Source organism: Mobula hypostoma, chromosome 2, assembly GCF_963921235.1.
Source record: "Mobula hypostoma chromosome 2, sMobHyp1.1, whole genome shotgun sequence".
NCBI lineage: Eukaryota > Metazoa > Chordata > Chondrichthyes > Myliobatiformes > Myliobatidae > Mobula > Mobula hypostoma.
In genome coordinates this window covers 235,664,127-235,682,410 of record NC_086098.1, presented here as the reverse complement: position 1 = coordinate 235,682,410, position 18,284 = coordinate 235,664,127, and the positions used below count along the sequence as shown (strand labels likewise).

The following is an 18,284-nucleotide window of genomic DNA, read 5'->3' as shown; positions in this document are numbered from 1 at the left end:
CAGCCAGCACCCGGGGTCGCTGGAGCTTTGAGCGGCACTACCCCCTGCCTTTATGTCTCATCCTGCTAGATACCCAGCCAAAGTACAAATCAAAATTGCTAGATATTGCATTCTGTAAAACTTTTGAACATGTTGCATTAGATTTCAATGCTTTCCTTTGACGTTGTCCCGCTTGTATTGGGGAGGATTGGAGTTAATGCACTCTGAAACCGCTGTGTTAAGATTGAAACATTTTAATTGACGTTCCCGGAAATTGACTTGCCCTAAAGTCGCTTTAGAAATAAACGCGGTGAGTATGAGAAGGTGGGAGTGTTCTGTTTCTAGCTGTCGCTCTTGGTGATGAAAGGGTTACGGGTGATGTCAGTGTTTTTTTCTCTCTTTCTCTCCCCTCCCTCGCACGCCGGTATCCGGGTCTAATGTTGAAATGGCCGCAGACGAGAGAAGGGACTTCATCCAGACTCCGAGCTCTGCCACGATCAGCAAAGACCTGCCCATCAAAGCCACCAATAACTGCACCGCCGGCGCGACCAGTAACCCGATCAATAGCCACGCTCCCAGCGCCGTTGCCAAATCCACCTTCCCACTGGCCAGCACTCCTTTCATCCGAATGAAGGACCAGGACGCGATTAAACTCTTCATCGGGCAGATTCCCAGGAACCTCGAAGAGAAAGACCTGAAGCCTTTATTCGAGGAGTTTGGGAAAATTTATGAGCTTACGGTGCTGAAAGACAGATACACCGGGATGCACAAAGGTGAGCGGAGAGCATCAACAACAATGTCCACGCAGAGAGAGCAGGTGCAACTGCTTATTATTGCCATGTAACCCTATTTTTAAACTGCAGATCTGGTGGAGAGGGGTAATGTTTTCCCTTACAAAGAGAAGCCGACACTAAAGAGAGCAATCACTTTATATTTTAAAAGCAAGAAATAGACAAAGAGAACAAATGATCCAGTGTTGGGGGAGCTGAGAGAATGTGGTTCAGGATTGGGAGAGAGGGCTGGAGGAAGGAGACTGGGAACAAAGGGATGGGACGCCTGTGGGTGATTCGGCTGGCTGGGAACAAGACTCCCCCAAATGTGTATGGTTAATCAACTAAAGCCAACACATCAGGCACGCTGCTAGTGCATTGGCATAAAATATCTTTATGAAACAATAAACGCAATGGATTAGGCTTTAAAAAAAAATAAAAGCAAGAGCAGGAACAAATATTTAGTGCATGGGCACAAAATATCCTTATTAAATCAAAACACGAGAACACAATAGATGAGACTTTAAAACAAGCGAGAACTGGAACCAATATATTTGTGACAGTCGTGTCGTTGGCTCCTCTATCTCCCCTGTACTCTGAAATCGTAAGAGTACACATAGTGGGGGGGGGGTGAAGAACGAGCGAGTTTGATCAAATATAGAGTTACATCGCTGCTGAGTTAAAAATCTGCAACGTTGGTAAATTATACCAAGACAATAGACAGCACAATGAGAGAGAAGGACACGGCCAGGACACTTCCCCATTATATGCTTCATATTCCTGAGAGGAATGGTTTTCCTTTCTGAGTCCACTGGGTGTAATCAGCTTCAGAGGATCACGCATTTACAGCCTCTACAGGGTGGGGAGGGTATTGAGAGGCAGATTAAACAGGAGGCGAGGGGAAGAGGCAAGGTATCCAGGGTCAGCTTAGGCCCAGCTGGGGGAACCGTGTTTCAGCAGAGCGAAAGAGAGCGGGATGGGCCAACAGTTAAGCGGGTTGAAACAGAGGAAGGTTCCTTTTACTGCACATAAATTAGGCAATTCATGCAGTGCTTTCAGATATTAATTGGACGATATAACAGTGATATTCACAAGCCTTCAAAGGGAGTGTATTAGACTAATGTGTGAGGAGGATTGGGTTACTCTGGATTTACAAGGTTTCGAGGAGCACGACCATTCCCCTCCCCCAATCCCCACCCTTCCCTCCTTGACCTAATAAATGCCTTGTGTCACTAAAGCTGCAAAGAGTACAAAGTCGCTGATTGGACTTTGTCAAACCTGACACATAACTGAAATGATCAAAAATCAACTTCGGACCACGCCAGGCACATAGGGAACTCCCATGGTCTGCACACTGACCCAGTCACACGGGGAACTCCCATGGTCTGCACACTGACCCAGTCACACAGGGACTTTCCGTGGTCCGTACACTAACCCAGGGATGGCAGTGAACTCCAGTTGTCCACACACTGACCCAATGACAACAAGGTTCTCCCGTGGTCTGGACACTGACCCAGTCATACAAGGGATCTCCCATGGTGGGCATATTGACCCAGTCACATAGGAACCTCTCATGGTCGTACACTGCCCCAGTCATACAGAGACCTCCCGTTGTCCATACACTGACCCAGTTATACAGTGTATAGTCATCCCTTGGTCCATACGCTGACCCAGTGGCAACAGGGATCTTCTACGGTCTGCACACTGACACGGCTACACGGGGGACCTTCAATAGTCTGTACACTGGCCCACTGGTGACAGGAACCTCCCGCAGTCCATACACTGCTCCAGCAGAGACAAGGGCTTCCCGTGTCCGCACACTGACCCAGTCGCACAAGGCTCTCCCATAGTCCATACGCTGTCCCAGTGGGAAAAAGAACCTCCCATAGTCCCCACACTGACCCAGTGGTGGCAGAGGCCTCAGGTGTCAATGTGCAGACCACCGGAGCCCCTGTCACCACCGGGGCAGTGTGCAGACCATGAGAGGTCCCTATCACCACCAGATCAGTGTGTGGACCATTGGAGGTTCTTGTGTGACCAGGGCAACGCATGGACCACGGGATCCCTGTAGTCACTGGGTCAGTGTGCAGACCACGAGAGGTCCCTGTCACCAGTAGGTCAGTGTGCAGACCATAGCAGGTTCCTTTGTGACCAGATCGATGTGTGGACCACAGGAGATCCATGTTACCACCAGATCAATGTGCGGACTATGGGAGGTTCCTGTGTAACCTAGACAACATGGGGACTGAGGCTTCCCATGGTCCGTACGTTGACCCAGTCACACAGGAAGCTACTGCAGGCCGCACACTGACCCAGTAGTGACAGGGAACACCCATGATGCTCACATTAACCCAGTCATGCAGGGAGCTCCCATGGTCTGAAAGTTGACCTGATTACCCAGGAACCTCCTGTGATCCTCATACTGGCCCAGTGCCTGCAGGAACCTCCTGTAGTCTGTACACTGATATAGTAATACAGAGGCCTCCTGAGGTCCACACACTGATACAGTGGTGACAGGAACTTCCCGTAGACCGCACACTGGCCCAGTGTCTACAGAGAAATCCTATCGACTGCGTACTGACCCAGTGGTGACAGGAACCTCCCATGATCCACACACTGACATAATGGTGACAGAGACCTCCCATGGCCCACACACTGACCAGTCACACAGGAACATCCTGTGGTCTGCACTCTGACCCAGTGTCGACAGGGGTCTGTCAGGTCTGCACATCGACCAGGTCAAACAGGAAACCTCCCATGGTCCGCACACTGACACACTGGAGACAGGGACCTCCTCTGGTCTGCATACTGACCCAGTGACACAGGGGCCTCCTGTGTCCGCACACTGTCCCAGTGGTGAAAGGGACCCCTATGGTCTGCACACTGATCCCATCACTCAGGGACCTCCCACATGGTCTGCACCCTGATCTAATGTGACAGGGACAGCCTGTGCTCTTCCCACTGACCCAGTACTGATAGAGACCTTACCATGGTCCGCACACTGACTGCTCATATTGGCAGCTCCCCAGCCACAGTCTTGCAGGCGGTGGAGCAAGTAACACACACTGGACAGGTTTATGAAAAGGATGATTATAGGAGAGTCAGATTTATTGGTTGACAAAAAGAAGTAAATGAAATTTTTGCTATTGACTTAGTTGCTGAGGAACCAATAACTGAAGTAACAGACAGAGTGGTTTCATGTGATGGTGGTGGTGGAGTTCGAGGGCATCCTAAGGTGTACATAATTTTGGATACAGAGACAAAAGTTGGAACATGTGGTTATTATGGACTTCAGTTTGAACAAAAGCATTATCATTGAGATGGAGTCATTTAGAACAGAGTCACTATCTATCTCCTCTGTATGACCACAAAGAAAGCTTTGAAAATAATTGAACTTTACATTTGGTTGTTGCTGAGTTTAAAATGAAGTTAGAATAAAAATAATCTCTAATAAGACAAATGTGACTAAAAAGAAGTGGTGACAGGGACCTCTTGTGGTCTGTACACTGATCAAGTCTCACCGGGACCTCCCATGGTCTGTACACTCACCCAGTGGTGGCATGAGCCTCCCATAATCTGCACTCTGACCCAGAGGTGACAGAAACCTCCCGTGGTCCACACACTGACCCAGTCATACGGGGACCTCCCGTGGTCCACACACTGACCGAGTCACACAATGACCTCCCGTGGTCCACACACTGACCGAGTCACACAATGACCTCCTGTGGTCCGCACACTGACCGAGTCACACAATGACCTCCTGTGGTCCGCACACTGACCGAATCATGTGGCGATCTCTCATGCTCTGCACACCAAACCAGTGACAACAGGGACCAACCATGGCCCGTACACTCATCTAGTGGCACAGAGTCCTCCTGTGGTCCACACACTGACCGTCACACAGGGGCTTCCCGTAGACCATGCACTGACCCAGTCATACGGAGAGCTCTCGTGGTCTGCACACTGACCCAGTGGTGAAAGAGACTTCCTGTGGTCTTCACACCGAACCAGTGGCTACAGGAACCTCCCATGGTCTGCTCACTGATAAAGTGGTACGGGGACCTCCCATGGTCTGTGCACTGACCCAATGGTGAAAGGGACGACCCATGCTCCACACACTGCCCCAGCAGTAACAGGGATCTCTCATGGTCTGCAGATCGATCCAGTCCTACAGGGACCTCCCGTGGTCTGCACACTCACCCAGTTACACAAGGACCTCCCACGGGCACCCTAACTGAACGCAACATGGACCTCCCGGTGCTCTGCAGACTGACCCAGTGCGGACAAAAACTTTCTGTGGTCCACACACTGACACAGTGGCTACAGAGACCTCCCGTGGTCCGTACACTGATTTAGTAACATAGGGACCTTCTATGATCTGTACACAGACCTAGTAGTGATAGGGGCCTCCCATGGTCCGTACACTTTACTAGTGACGTGGGGACCTCTTGTGGTCTGCGCACTGACCTAGTGGCAACAGAGACCTCCTGCGATCCGCATGTTTACCTGGTCACAGAGGAACTTCCTATGATCCGCACACTGACCTAGTGCCTGTAGGAGCCTCCCATGATCTGCACACTGACCCAGTGCTTGTAGGGACCTCCCACGGTCTGTACACAGACCTGGTGGTCACAGGGGCCTCCTATGTTCCGTACACTTTACTAGTGACACAGGGACTTCCTGTGGTCTGCAAGTGAACCCAGTGCCTGTAGGGACCTCCGGTGGTCCACACACTGACCCAGTGGTGACAGAGACCTCCTGTGGTCTGCCTGTTTACCTGGTCACACAGGAACCTCCCGTGGTCTGCATACTGACACAGTGGTGATAAGGGTCTCCTATAGTCTGTACACCTTACGAGTGACACAAGGACCTCCTGTGGTCCACACGCAGACCCAGTACCTACAAAACCTCCTGTGTTCAGCATCCTGACCCAGTCATATAGGGATCTCTTGTGGTCTGAGTGGCAACAGAGACTTTCCATGGTCTGCACACTGACCCAGTGGTGACGGGGCCTCCCATGTTCCCATACACATTTCTAGTCACACAGGGACCTCCTGTGGTCTGGACATGAACCCAGTGCCTGTAGGGACCTCTGGTGTTCTGCAGATTGACCCAGTCACACAGGCACCTCCTGTGGTCTGCAGAGTGACCCAGTCACACAGGGACCTCCTGTGGTCTGCACATTGACCCAGTCACACAGAGACCTCCTGTGGTCTGCACATTGACCCAGTCACACAATGACTTCCTGCGGTCTGCACACTGACTCAGTCACACAGGGACAACCTCCAGTCTGCAGATTGACCCTGTCACACAGGGACCTCCTGTGGTCTGCAGATTCACCCAGTCACACAGGGACCTCCTGTGGTCTGCAGATTGACCCAGTCACACAATGACCTCCCATGGTCCGCACACTGACCCAGTGATGACAGACAGTTTGATGGTCTGCAACCACACTTAGGCCAGGTCACTTTGGCCTATCCTCCCCTCAGTCCATCTTCTCACAATCCAAAATCTCCGTTAACTATTAATATGAATCCATCACCTGCCTTCAGATTCATAACTTCTGCCCCAGCAAGTCCATCTATCACATTGCATTCCTCCTCCCTTCCCTATCCTCAACTTCACCTCTGGATCCAGGCGCCCCCTCTGCACTGAATCTCTGCTTTCTTCTCTCCATTTGTATGAATATTCACCTCCTCCTTCTGAAACCATCATCCCTCTCTCCCTCTGTATCCTCACCTCCATCTCTCCCTCTGAATCCTTGCTTTTCTCCCTCTTTCTTCTCTCCCTCTGAATCCTCACCTCCATCTCTCCCTCTGAATCCTTGCTTTTCTCCCTCTTTCTTCTCTCCCTCTGAATCCTCACTTCTTTCTTCTGAATCCTCACCTCCGTCTTTCCTTCTGAATCCACCACTCTCTCTCTGTCTGAATCCTTATTTGCCCTCTCTAAATCCTCACTTCACTCTCTCCCTCTGATCTTCCCTTCACTCTCTCCCCGATCCTCATTTCACTCTCCCACTGAATCCTCATCTCCCTCTCTCCCTCTGAATTCCCCCTCTGCCCCCTTCTGAATTCTTGTTTCCCCTCTCTCCCACTGAATCCTTATCTCCCTCTGAATCTTCACCTCCCTCTCTCCCTCTGAATCCTTGCTTCCCTCCCTTCCTTTGAATCCTCACCTTCTTCTTTTCTTCTGAATCCACCCCTTCCTTTCTCCCTCTGAATCCTCATTCACACGCTCTCCCTTTGAATCCTCATTTCACTCTCTCTCTCTCTCTGAATCCTCATCCCCTCATCCCTCTGAATTCTCAATTCACTCTCTCCCTCTGAATTCATGTCTTCTTTCCTCTGCCATTTGAATTCACAGCCACCTCACTTCCTGAATCCACACATCCATCCCCCACCATCACAAATCTTCACCTCCTTCCCCCTCAAAGCCATGCTTGTCTGCCCCAACCCCATGATGCAAATTCATATCTCTATCTCCCCCCTCCCCAAGAATCTACACCTCCATTCCCCAGAGTCCACTTCTCTCCCCAGCTCTTGGACATCACAGAAAACACAGTGGAGTTGCAAAGTGCAGGAGTGAAATTCTGAAGGAAATTAGGAAGAGAGTTGATAGGAATCGCTCTGGCTGGTAAGATGCAGGTAAACATTGACATGATTTGTAGGTCTCTGAGGAAGGCACTAACAGAAGTGGTATTAGAGAATGAGAATCAGGTTTAATATACAAAAAATGTCATGAAATTTGTTGTGTTGCAGCAACAGCAAAACATAATGATAAATAACTAAACATTGCAAAAAGAAATATATAAAATAATTAAGTTAAGTAAGTAATGCAAAAACAGAGAAAAATATAATGAGGTAGTATACATGGGGTTCATTGTCCATTCAAAATTCTGACGGCAGAGAGGAGAAGCTGTTCCTGAATCATTGAGTGTGTGTCTTCAGGCTCCAATACCATAAGACCGTAAGATCATAAAATATAGGAGCAGAAGTAGGCCATTTGGCCCATCAAGTCTGCTCTGGCATTTCATCATGATTGATCCAATTTTCATCTCAGCCCCAGTCTCCTGTCTTCTCCCCGTATCCCTTCATGTCCTGACCAATCAAGAATCTATCAACCTTGAATATGCATGAAGACTTGGCCTCCACAGCTGCCTGTGGCAATGAATTCCACAAATTCACCACTCTCTGGCTAAAGAATTTTCTCTTCCTATGTCCTCCTTAATGGTAGCAATGAGAAGAGGGCATGTCCTGGGTGATAGGGTTCTATATGATGGATGCTGCCTTCATGATACATTGCCTTTTGAAGGTGATCTGGATGCGGGAGAGACTGGTGGTATGGATGCTGGGGGGACGAGTGCCCATGATGGAGCTGGCTGAGTTTTGCAACTTTCTGCAGCTTTTTGCAACCCTGTGCTGTGACACCAGACAGTGATGTATCATCTTCTGCGGTGAAATGCTTTGAGAGGTTGGTCGTGGCCAGAATGAAGTCTTGCCTAAGCAAGGACCTGGGCCCACAGAAACTTCCTCATTGCCACAGTAGGTCTAAAGGCAGATGCAGTCTCAGTGCCTCTTCACTGTGTCTTGGGTCACCTGGACAATAGCTATACCTATACCTACGTCAGGCTGCTGTTTATTGACTACAGATCAGCAGTCAACACCATCGTACACGCAGTACTGTCAATAAGGCAAGTGGCAGACCCAGTGTGGAGGACATGGGATCAAGTGGATACTTTGTACCTGCCTTCACTAAAGACCATAAAACGTACGAACAGAATTACCCCATTCAGCCCATTGAGTTTTCTCCACCACTCCATCATGGCTGATGAATGATCCCTCTCAACCTCCTTCTCCTGTCTTCTCTCCCTAACCTTTGAGACTCTCACTAATCAAGAACCTATTAATCGCCACAGCCGTCTGTGGCAATGAATTCCACAGACCCAACATCCTCCTACTAAAGCAATTTCTCCTCATCTCTGTTCTCAATGGGCATCCTTGTATTCTAAGGCTGTGCCTCTGGTCCTAGACTGCCCCACTATTCAAAACATCTTCTGCACATCCATTCTGTCTAGACCTTTCAATATGCAATATGTTTCAATGTGATGCCCCCTAAGTCTTCTAAATTCCAGCAGGTGTCTTCTATGTTAACCGTTTCATTCCTGGGATCATTTGCGTGAACCTCTTCTGGCCCATCTCCAATGCCAGCATCACCTTTCTTAGACAAGGGGCCCAAAACTGTTCACAATTCTCCAAGTACAGTCTGACCAATAAGGGAGGGGGGTAGATTGTGCATGAGAAAAACATTTCACGTCTAATTGAGTTTTATGAAGAACTAAGGACAGGGTGGTAGGCATTGTCCACATGTACTTTCGCAAGGGCTTGATGAGTTCACTTGTTGGCAGACCAGTGTGAAAGGTGAGATTGTGTGGGATCTGCGGTGAGTTTGTTGACTGGAGTTGCTATGGTGGAAGGGACAGAGGGATGTGGGTTCTGGGGTGAGTTTGTTGATTTGAATTGCTGTGGTGGAAGGGACAGAGGGTTCTGGGACCCAGGGTGAGTTTGTTGACTGGAGTTGCTGTGGTGGATGGGGACAGAGGGATGTGGGATCTGGGGTGAGATTGTTGACTGGAGTTGCCATGGTGGAAGGGACAGAGGGCTGTGAGATCTGGGGTGAGATTGTTGACTGGAGTTGCTGTGGTGGATGGGGACAGAGGGATGTGGGATCTGGGGTGAGATTGTTGACTGGAGTTGCCATGGTGGAAGGGACAGAGGGCTGTGAGATCTGGGGTGAGATTGTTGACTGGAGTTGCCATGGTGGAAGGAGGCAGAAGCTTCTAGTAGGGGGTTTGTAAAATTGGAGGCCTGTGGCAAGTGATGTACCAAAGGGATTTGGGCTGCCTTCCCTGTCATTTGTCATAAAGGTAAGCAGTTTCAATGAGAATATAGGTGGCATAATTAATGTTGCATCCTAGCTGTCTACATATACAAAAGCCAGGGCAGTATGATGTAGATAGTAAGCTGTTGCCCATGCAACAGTCTCCTCCGCTCCACACAGCTGATGAATCCAAAGGAACAGCAGAAATCAATGCAGTTTGGCACCAGTGGCATTGCAGGAGTTGCCAGTCACTGCTGAACTCATCACAGGGACTCAAACTCCAGATGTTTCCTTGGGTTTTACTCCTTAAGCTTTCCCCATGAGTGGGTATAACTGCAAGGCAGTGGAGGTTTGAGATCGGAGTTTTCCTTCTAGATGAGCTGCCAACCACAGCTGATGAGCCACATCAGCCCAATGCTGGTTTTTAGGTGCCAGTAACCCACCTTTTCCCTTTGATAATGCCTTTATTAGATGGCAAAATTAATGTTTGCCGATTGATGATGTGGTGGACTGTGAAGAAGGTTGTTTAAGATTGAAGCGGGATCTAGGTAAATTGGGAAAGTGGACAAGGAATGGCAGATGGAATTTAACTCGGCTAAGTGTGAAGTGATGCATTTTGGGGAATTAAATCAGTTAGTGACACTTCTCGTGGTGCTGGGAAGTGTTGTGGAATGGAGACCTGGGGTATGAGTACATTGATTGCTGACAGTGGTGATGCAGGTAGACAAGGTGCTGATGAAGGTGTTTTTGGTGTGCTTGCCTTCAATGGATGCAGCAATGAGTACAAAAATTGGGATATCGTGTTACAGATGGACAAGACACTGGTGAAACCATACTTGCGAACTGGATAAGCTAGGCATCCTCCAACCTGATGGCATGAGCATCAATTTCTCCCAACTTATGGTCATCTTTCCCCACTCCTCTCTTCTTCAATTCCCCAATTTGGCCTCTTCTCCTCACTTTCCTATCACTTCCCCCTGCTGCCCCTCCTCCCTCCCTTTCTCCCATGGTCCACTCTCCTCTCTTATCAGACTCCTTCTCCAGCCCCTTAGCTTTTCCAGCCTCCTGGTTTCAACTATCACCTTTCAGCTTGTCCTCCTTCCTCGCCCACCTCCAGCTTCTTATTCTGGCACCTTCCCCCTTCCTTCCTAGTTCTGATGATGGGGTTCGGCCTGAAATGTTAACTGTTTATTCCTTTCCATAGATGCTGCCTGACCTGCTGAGTTCCTCCAGCACTTTGGTTGTGTTGCTCTGGATAGGCTGGGACTGTTTTCCCTGGAGCAAAGGAAGCAGAGGGGTGACCTTATGGAAGTTTACAAAATCACAAGGGACATCGGTTATATGAATGGTCACAGTCTTTTTCCCCAGCGTTGTTAAATACCATCGAGTCAATGTTGACTCATGGTGACTCTATGGATGATTCCCCTAAATGAGTTTCAATCCTCACAAAGGTGGTTCATTGTTGATAACGTTGTGTTCATAGCTGTCCTTGTTGTGTCCATCCATCTGATTCTCTCTTCCGCTGTCCTTCCACCTTGCCAAGCGTGGTATCTTTTTCCAGAAAGCTGCTTCTTCCCATGATATGCCCAAAGCACAATAGGCAGAGCCTTGTCAAGAGAGACTTGGTTTGATCTCGTTGAGGACTGGTTCATTTGTTCTGTGAGAGGTCCATGCGATGCGTAGTATTTTTCTCCAGCACCACAGTTCAGAGGCATTGATACGCTTCGTCTTTGCCGTCCAGCTTTTGCATCCATATAATATTGTTGAGAACACCATCGCCTGCACAAGTCGAATCTTTGTGTATGGAGATCGATCCCTGTTCCCAAGAACCTTCTCTAAATCCTTCATGGCTGCTCTGCCAAGGGCGATTCTTCATTGGATTTCTTGACTGACTACCACTTTGGTGTTAATCATTGACCCAAGTTAGTTGCAACTGTCAAGCACTTCAATTTCCTCTCCATGGAGATTGAACTTGATTGTGCTGCCAGCAGTCACAAACCTAGTCTTCTTCAGGATGAGGTGCTGACCCATCTTGAGGCTCTGCTCCTTGATGCTGGTTAGCAGTTGCTTCAGGTCTTCTTCGTTTTCAGCCAGTATTGTCATGTCATCAGTATAACGAAGGTTATTGATGATTCTGCCACCATTCTCAGCCCTTGAATCTCCTCGTATACTCCTACTTCTCTGAAGATTTGTTCAGCATCCAAATTAAATGGGCAGGGGGAGAGAATGCAGCCTCGTTGTACCCTTTTACGGATGCTGAACCATTATGTTCCTCCTTGTTTTGTTCGAATTGCTGCTTCTTGATGGATATAAAGATTGCACATAAGGACAATGGAATGTTCTGGTTCAGCCATGTGTCTTAATGTGATCCATAGCTTGTCATGATCAACGCAGACGAAGGCCGAGCTGTAGTCAATAAAGCACATATAGATGTCCTTCTGGTATTCTTTTGTCTTCTCAAGAATACATCTAACAGGTGCAACAATGTCTCTTGTTCCCCTTCCTTTCCTGAAACCTGCTTGCATCTTACAAAGCTCCCGCTGTAAATAAGTCTTCTTGCTGACATGAGGAATGAAGGCAATTGTACGATAATTTTCACACTTTGTTGGATCACCTTTCTTCAATATTGGTAAAAACACTGATTTCCTCCATTCACTTGTCCATGCCGTTGTTTTCCAGATCAGCTGGCAAAGTGCCGTCGGTACCACAACAGCCACGTCTGATTGCTGTAGTATTTCATTTGGAATTCCATCAATGCCAGGTGCTTTGTCCTTTGCTAGAGCTTTCAAAGCTGCTTCAACTTCTTCCTTCATCACTGTCGGCTCCTGATTGTAAGATATTGGATGATACTCCCGATCCAGTTGATCTTTCTGGTATAATGACTCACAGTATTCCTTCCATTGTTTGCTCTTCTCAGATTCGTTGAGCACGGCACTTTGTGCACGGCTTTTGGCTTGTCGTGCCATGAGGGCCTGAGTGCATCAATAATGCTGTTAGCTAAGCCATCGGTAGTTCATCTACTGGCAGTATCTCCCATGATGGACAGGTGAGGTGAGGTGTCAGACTATGACACACCACCCACCTGGGCAGCAGCAGTATCTGTGCAGAAGAAAGGCCTAGCATTCTGCTCCCACATCTTGCCACGGAAACACTATGGATAACTACAGTAAAACAAAAATAAAATCTGATGTCGTGCTGGAAGGTGAGACCCCCCGGGTTGGAAGACACTCAACAAGCTGATGACCCTTGAGAGTAACGCTGAGGTTGAAGTAAAGCCTTCAAGACCTTCCATTGCTGGTGTTCTTGGGCACAAAATGAAGCTGCAAAAATATGTTGATTTTAGCGACATGGAATGTACGCAGTATGACTCAAGGAAAGCTGGAGGCAGTGAAAGATGAAGTGAAATGCTTGCAAATTGACCTACTTGGAATCAGTGAGCTGAAGTGGACTCGTATGGGACAGTTTCAATCTGATCTACACTGGATGTACTATGTCAAAAATGACAAATACAGGAGAAACAGGGTCACATTCATAGTCACGAAGAAACTGGCTGGAGCTGTATTAAAATGCAATGCAGTCAGCAATCACCTAATCTCAATTCATCTACAAGGAAGACCTATCAATGTTACCATCCTGCAAATATGTGCACAGACAACAGATGCAGAGGAAGATGAAGTAGATCACTTCTACTTCAGCAAGTGCAGGCTGAACTTGATGGAACATGCAAATATATTGATAATTATGGGAGATTGGAATGCAAAAGTTGGAAGTGGAAAGGATGGTCAAGAAGTTGGGAAGTATAGACTGGGTATCAGAAATGAGGCTAGACAAGTTTAGTCAACTTCTGAAAAACCAGCAACTTGTTCATCTCAAACACGTTTTTCCAATGACACAAGTGAAGATGATACACTTGGACCTCTCCCAATGGATCACACAGAAACCAAATAGATTATATCTGCAGAAGTCAGCAATGGAAAAGTTTTATGATGTTGACAAAAACAAAATCTGGAGCTGACTGTGGCTCAGACCACCAACTACTAAATGCAAGCTCAAAGTAAAATTGAGGAAGCGCAGGTCTTTCACCAAAGCACCAAAATATGATCTTCAAACCATTCCACTGGAACTCAAAGATGGCCTGAACAATTGTTTTGCTGCTCTAAACACAACCAATAGGACACCAGAGGGATTGTGGGGAAGTATCAAGAACATTGTACATGGTGTGTAAAAAGACTCAGCCTAAGGCAAAAACACAGAAGAGACTGAAATGGATGGGTGAAGGAACTCTGAAAATCACACAGGAAAGAAAAGAAGCCGAAGCTAAGGGGAAAAGGGTAGCAGTCATATTCCTTGTTCGAGTTTTCCAATGTTCCGCGAGGTGAGACAAAGAAAACTACCACAATAATGTGTGAAGAAGCAGAAATGGAAAATAAGAAAGGAAGGACAGGATCAGTCTTCTTAAACCAACGAGAACGAAAGAGAAAATTCCAGCCTCACATGGGAATGCTGAAAGATGCACAAGGTGCCACGCTCAATGAATCTGAGAAGATCAAACAACGATGGAAGGGATACTGTGAGTCATGTTCCGTATTGTAGGAGAATCTAAGCATAAAGGGCACAGGGCAGTTTTTCAGATTTTCAAGGTGTAGCCCATTGAAGATCCTTTCTGTCCCGAGGAGGGACTTTGGAGGGTCTGTTGCTATTTCTGCAGCACTGGGTTTTGATGAGAAGGTATTGGTAGCCCTATGCCCAGCCCTCCTCCCTTTGCAGTCAGGCTTGGGAGCAAACATGGTGGAGTTTGGGTAATATTTAAAAAACATTTGGACAGGTATATGGACTGGAAGCATTTAGAGAGCTATGGGTCAAATTAAAGCAAGTAGGACTAGGTCAGTATGGAAGAGTTGGGCCAAATGGTTGAGTTTCCATGCTTTTAAGTCTATGATGGCAAAGGGAAAGAGTATGAAATTAAATATGATTGACACAGCGTGAAAATAAAACAGGGCTGGTATCTCTAAAAGTAGACTTCAAGAAAATATATCCCAAGCTCTGGGAAAGGAATGAGGGATGAAACCTCAAAAGTCTTCAGCCATCATCTTCCACTACAGGTGTGGTACCACAAGACTGGAAAATTGCTAATGTGCTGGCATGGTTTAAAAACTGCGTAATTACAGGTCAGTCAGTCCAGCCTTGGTGCAGAGAAAATTTACTGGCAGAATTTGAGGGACAGCGTAAGTGAGACCCCCTTGTACTGGGTGTCTCTGGAAAACCGGCTCGTTAGCCCCTCTCTGACAGCCACTGGATTCCGTGGCGATAAACCCACCTTTCCCAAGCTTCACACAACATTGCCTCAGCCAAATCTGTGATTTGGGTGTCTCACCCACCCAAACCCCGGTTTGTGTGAATGCTGTGTGAGTTACTGCCCCAGTAAGAAATAACAGATCATACACTGCATACAATTATAAAGAAGTATATTTAAGAATGTTAAATTAAGCAAACTGTCATTAAATGAAAGAAAGGGAAAAAAAACAAAAGGGCCCATTATGCATAAACAGTCCGATGTGCACTTAAGTTGGAACTCATCTTGAACTTGTCTACTTGTATGTCACTTTCGCACTGGCCCTCAGTCTGCACAACACCTTCTGACTGTCACTCCAAATCCATCTCAAACAAACAGGTCTCCCACGGGAGTATTAGTCCTTCCTCCTTGAAGTCATTCATCTACACAAAGCACCTTGATCAACAGGGACGGCACCCTCAGCCATCTTCCCTCCTTTTCTCAGCTCACGCCAACAAAGACCTTCAACCCAGCGTTCTCCAGAACCTTCTACCAATTCCACTATCCTGACCGGCTGACAGCACATCACTAAGTTGAATAACAAGCCTCTTATCTCAGTTCAAACCCAAACACGCTGAAAGCAGAACAGACTGCTCTTACAGAACTGCTAAACTGAAATACCTACAGTATAGCAGTAAAAATCTTAGTTACACAGGTAATTATTCAAAAATGACTTGAGTTATTCTCGGGCAGTCAGTATGTGTGGTATACTGTGTAATGAATGGAAAAGCCTATGAAGACTAGTGGTAGGGTCCAGTCCATCACGGGTAAAGCCGTCCTCACGTTTGAGCACATCTACAAGGAGTGTTGTTGCAGCATCATCATCAGAGAACCCATCATCCCAACCAGGCAATGCTCTCTTCTCACTGCTCTCAGAATCAGGAAAGGGGTACCCACGCCACCAGCTCAGGAACAGTTATGACCCCTCAACCACCAGGATCTTGAATCAGAGGGGATAACTTCACTCACCTCCATCACTGAGCAGTTCTCATTGCCTATGGATTCACTTTCAAGGACTCTTCATCTCATGTTCTCCATATTTATCTCTATTTATTTACTATTATTAATTTGTTTGTTTGCTGTGGTTTCGTTGTACTTATTGTGAAAGCCCACGAGAAAATGAATCTCAGGGTTGTATATGGTGACATAAAATTTACTTTGAACTTTGAATGGGATCCTAGGGGAAGTGGCAAACTGGATTAAACACTGACACAGAAGAGCAAGGAGAAAGGCCAGTAAGAATATTAGTATACAGTGAACTCTGGCACAATTGCTGGAGTAAGTACATGAACAGGAAAGGTTTAGGCGGGTATGGGCCAAATGCAGACAAAAGCTTAGATGTGCGTCTTCATTGGCATTGACAAGTTGGATCAAAGGACCTCCTTCCGTGCTGTATTTCTCTGTAACAGTTCAAAGCTAGCAGCTGTTTGTGATATGTGGCAATAACTTAGATGTAGGTCCAAGGCCAAATGCAGTTAGTAGTATCTGGTGGCTACCATGCCACCTCTAAACTACCATACCACCCCTACACCACCATGCTGTAGCCTTATGGACAGTATGGTGAGAATGCATCTCTGGACTGTTACATATTGCTAATAAGTTTGGCTGCTTTGCCTTGAGTATTGATGGACTGAAGTCAACCACTTGTCTGTGCAGCAACACTGCTGACCTGTACCTTGTCGATGACCCCTGACCTGTACCTTGTCAATGACCTCTGACCTGTCCCTTGTTGACAGTGGAAAGGCTGTGGGGAGTTGGTTGGTGAGTTATTTGTCTCTGGATATTCTTGACCTGATCTTGGAGCCAGTTTTTAGAGGAGGTCCAGTCGAGTTTCTGGACAGTATTGAACACTACCGTGCTGATGTTGGGGATGCAGAGATAGCAATGCCATTGGATATAAAAGTTGCTGGTGAACACAGCAGGCCAGGCAGCATCTCTAAGAAGGTACAGTCGACGTTTCAGGCCGAGACCCTGAGACCTGCTGCGTTCACCAGCAATGTTTATGTATGTTGTTTGAAATTCCAGCATCTGCAGATTTCCTCGTGCATGCCATTGAATGCCAGGTTTAGAGTGTGATACAGGAAATGGGGGAGGATTAATGGATAGGCAGAGGGTTTGGACTGTAGAAGGTGATGGAGGAAGGGAATCAAAGTTCAATTGCAAAACCATGCCACAGTCTCACACGGCATTGTGAATTATATCGTGTGTTTTGTATAATTTTACACACATCAATAGTAAGCCACCTGGAGCCATGCTTCATCTTTACTCTGTCAGCCTTCTGCTCCTCTGTGGCATCACTGGGAATTGAGGACTGATGCCCGTTTTTTTCAGTCTCTCGTGCTTTCCCCGACTCTGAATTTTTGTCCAGTTGTGAACTTCAGTCAGGTGCATCCATTCCATGACTTCTCCTCTGTATGAGTGTATCAGTAAAATGGAATCAAGTTGAAAGGTGATTGAATTTAGAGTTGAGTGAGAGAGAGAGAGAGAGCAAATAATTTTTTAAAAAATACCCCAGCTGATGCCAGTTTTGGCAATGCCCAGGTCTCCCAGGAGAGTTTCAGGAGTCTCCATGCTTATCGAACTGTGAGTTTGCTGGCATAGTAACTAAGAGGAGAGATCCACAGCTGTAAACAAAGAAGGCACAACACCTCCTGACACACACAAACTGCTGGAGGAACTCAGCAGGCCAGGCAGCACCTATGAAGAGGAATAAGCAGTCGATGTTTCGAGCCAAGACCCTTCTGCAGTCCTGATGAAAGATTTTGGACCGAAAAGTTCACTCTTTATTCCTGTTGGATTCTGCTGTTTTTAATCCAGGTTCTTTCAGAAGCCAGGAAGAAGGCATAAAACGTGTTGTTTCACAATTGTTTTATTCAGTCAACACACATAAAAGTTGCTGGTGAACGCAGCAGGCCAGGCAGCATCTCTAGGAAGAGGTGCAGTCGACGTTTCAGGCCGAGACCCTTCGTCAGGACTAACTGAAGGAAGAGTGAGTAAGGGATTTGAAAGTTGGAGGGGGAGGGGGAGATCCAAAATGATAGGAGAAGACAGGAGGGGGAGGGATGGAGCCAAGAGCTGGACAGGTGATAGGCAAAAGGGATACGAGAGGATCATGGCACAGGAGGTCCGTGAAGAAAGACAAGAGGGGCCATGATCCTCTCGTATCCCTTTTGCCTATCACCTGTCCAGCTCTTGGCTCCATCTCTCCCCCTCCTGTCTTCTCCTATCATTTTGGATCTCCCCCTCCCCCTCCCACTTTCAAATCCCTTACTCACTCTTCCTTCAGTTAGTCCTGATGAAGGGTCTCGGCCTGAAACGTCGACTGT

At 47.2% G+C, this 18,284-nt stretch overlaps 1 protein-coding gene across 4 annotated transcripts in view; it reads left to right on the top strand.

Moving 5' to 3' along the window:
- The first annotated feature begins 447 nt into the window (after positions 1 to 447).
- The window catches only part of LOC134342940 (CUGBP Elav-like family member 3), a 106,467-nt gene continuing 88,630 nt past the window's right edge, over positions 448 to 18,284 (top strand). For all 4 annotated transcript variants that reach the window (XR_010017140.1, XR_010017139.1, XM_063041650.1 and 1 more), the window contains exon 1: positions 448 to 752. Coding sequence is in view for 2 of the 4 variants with exons in the window: in XM_063041650.1 (XP_062897720.1) it covers positions 608 to 752 (145 nt within the window). In the remaining 2 variants the exon portion in view is untranslated. The remainder of the gene's footprint in view (positions 753 to 18,284) is intronic.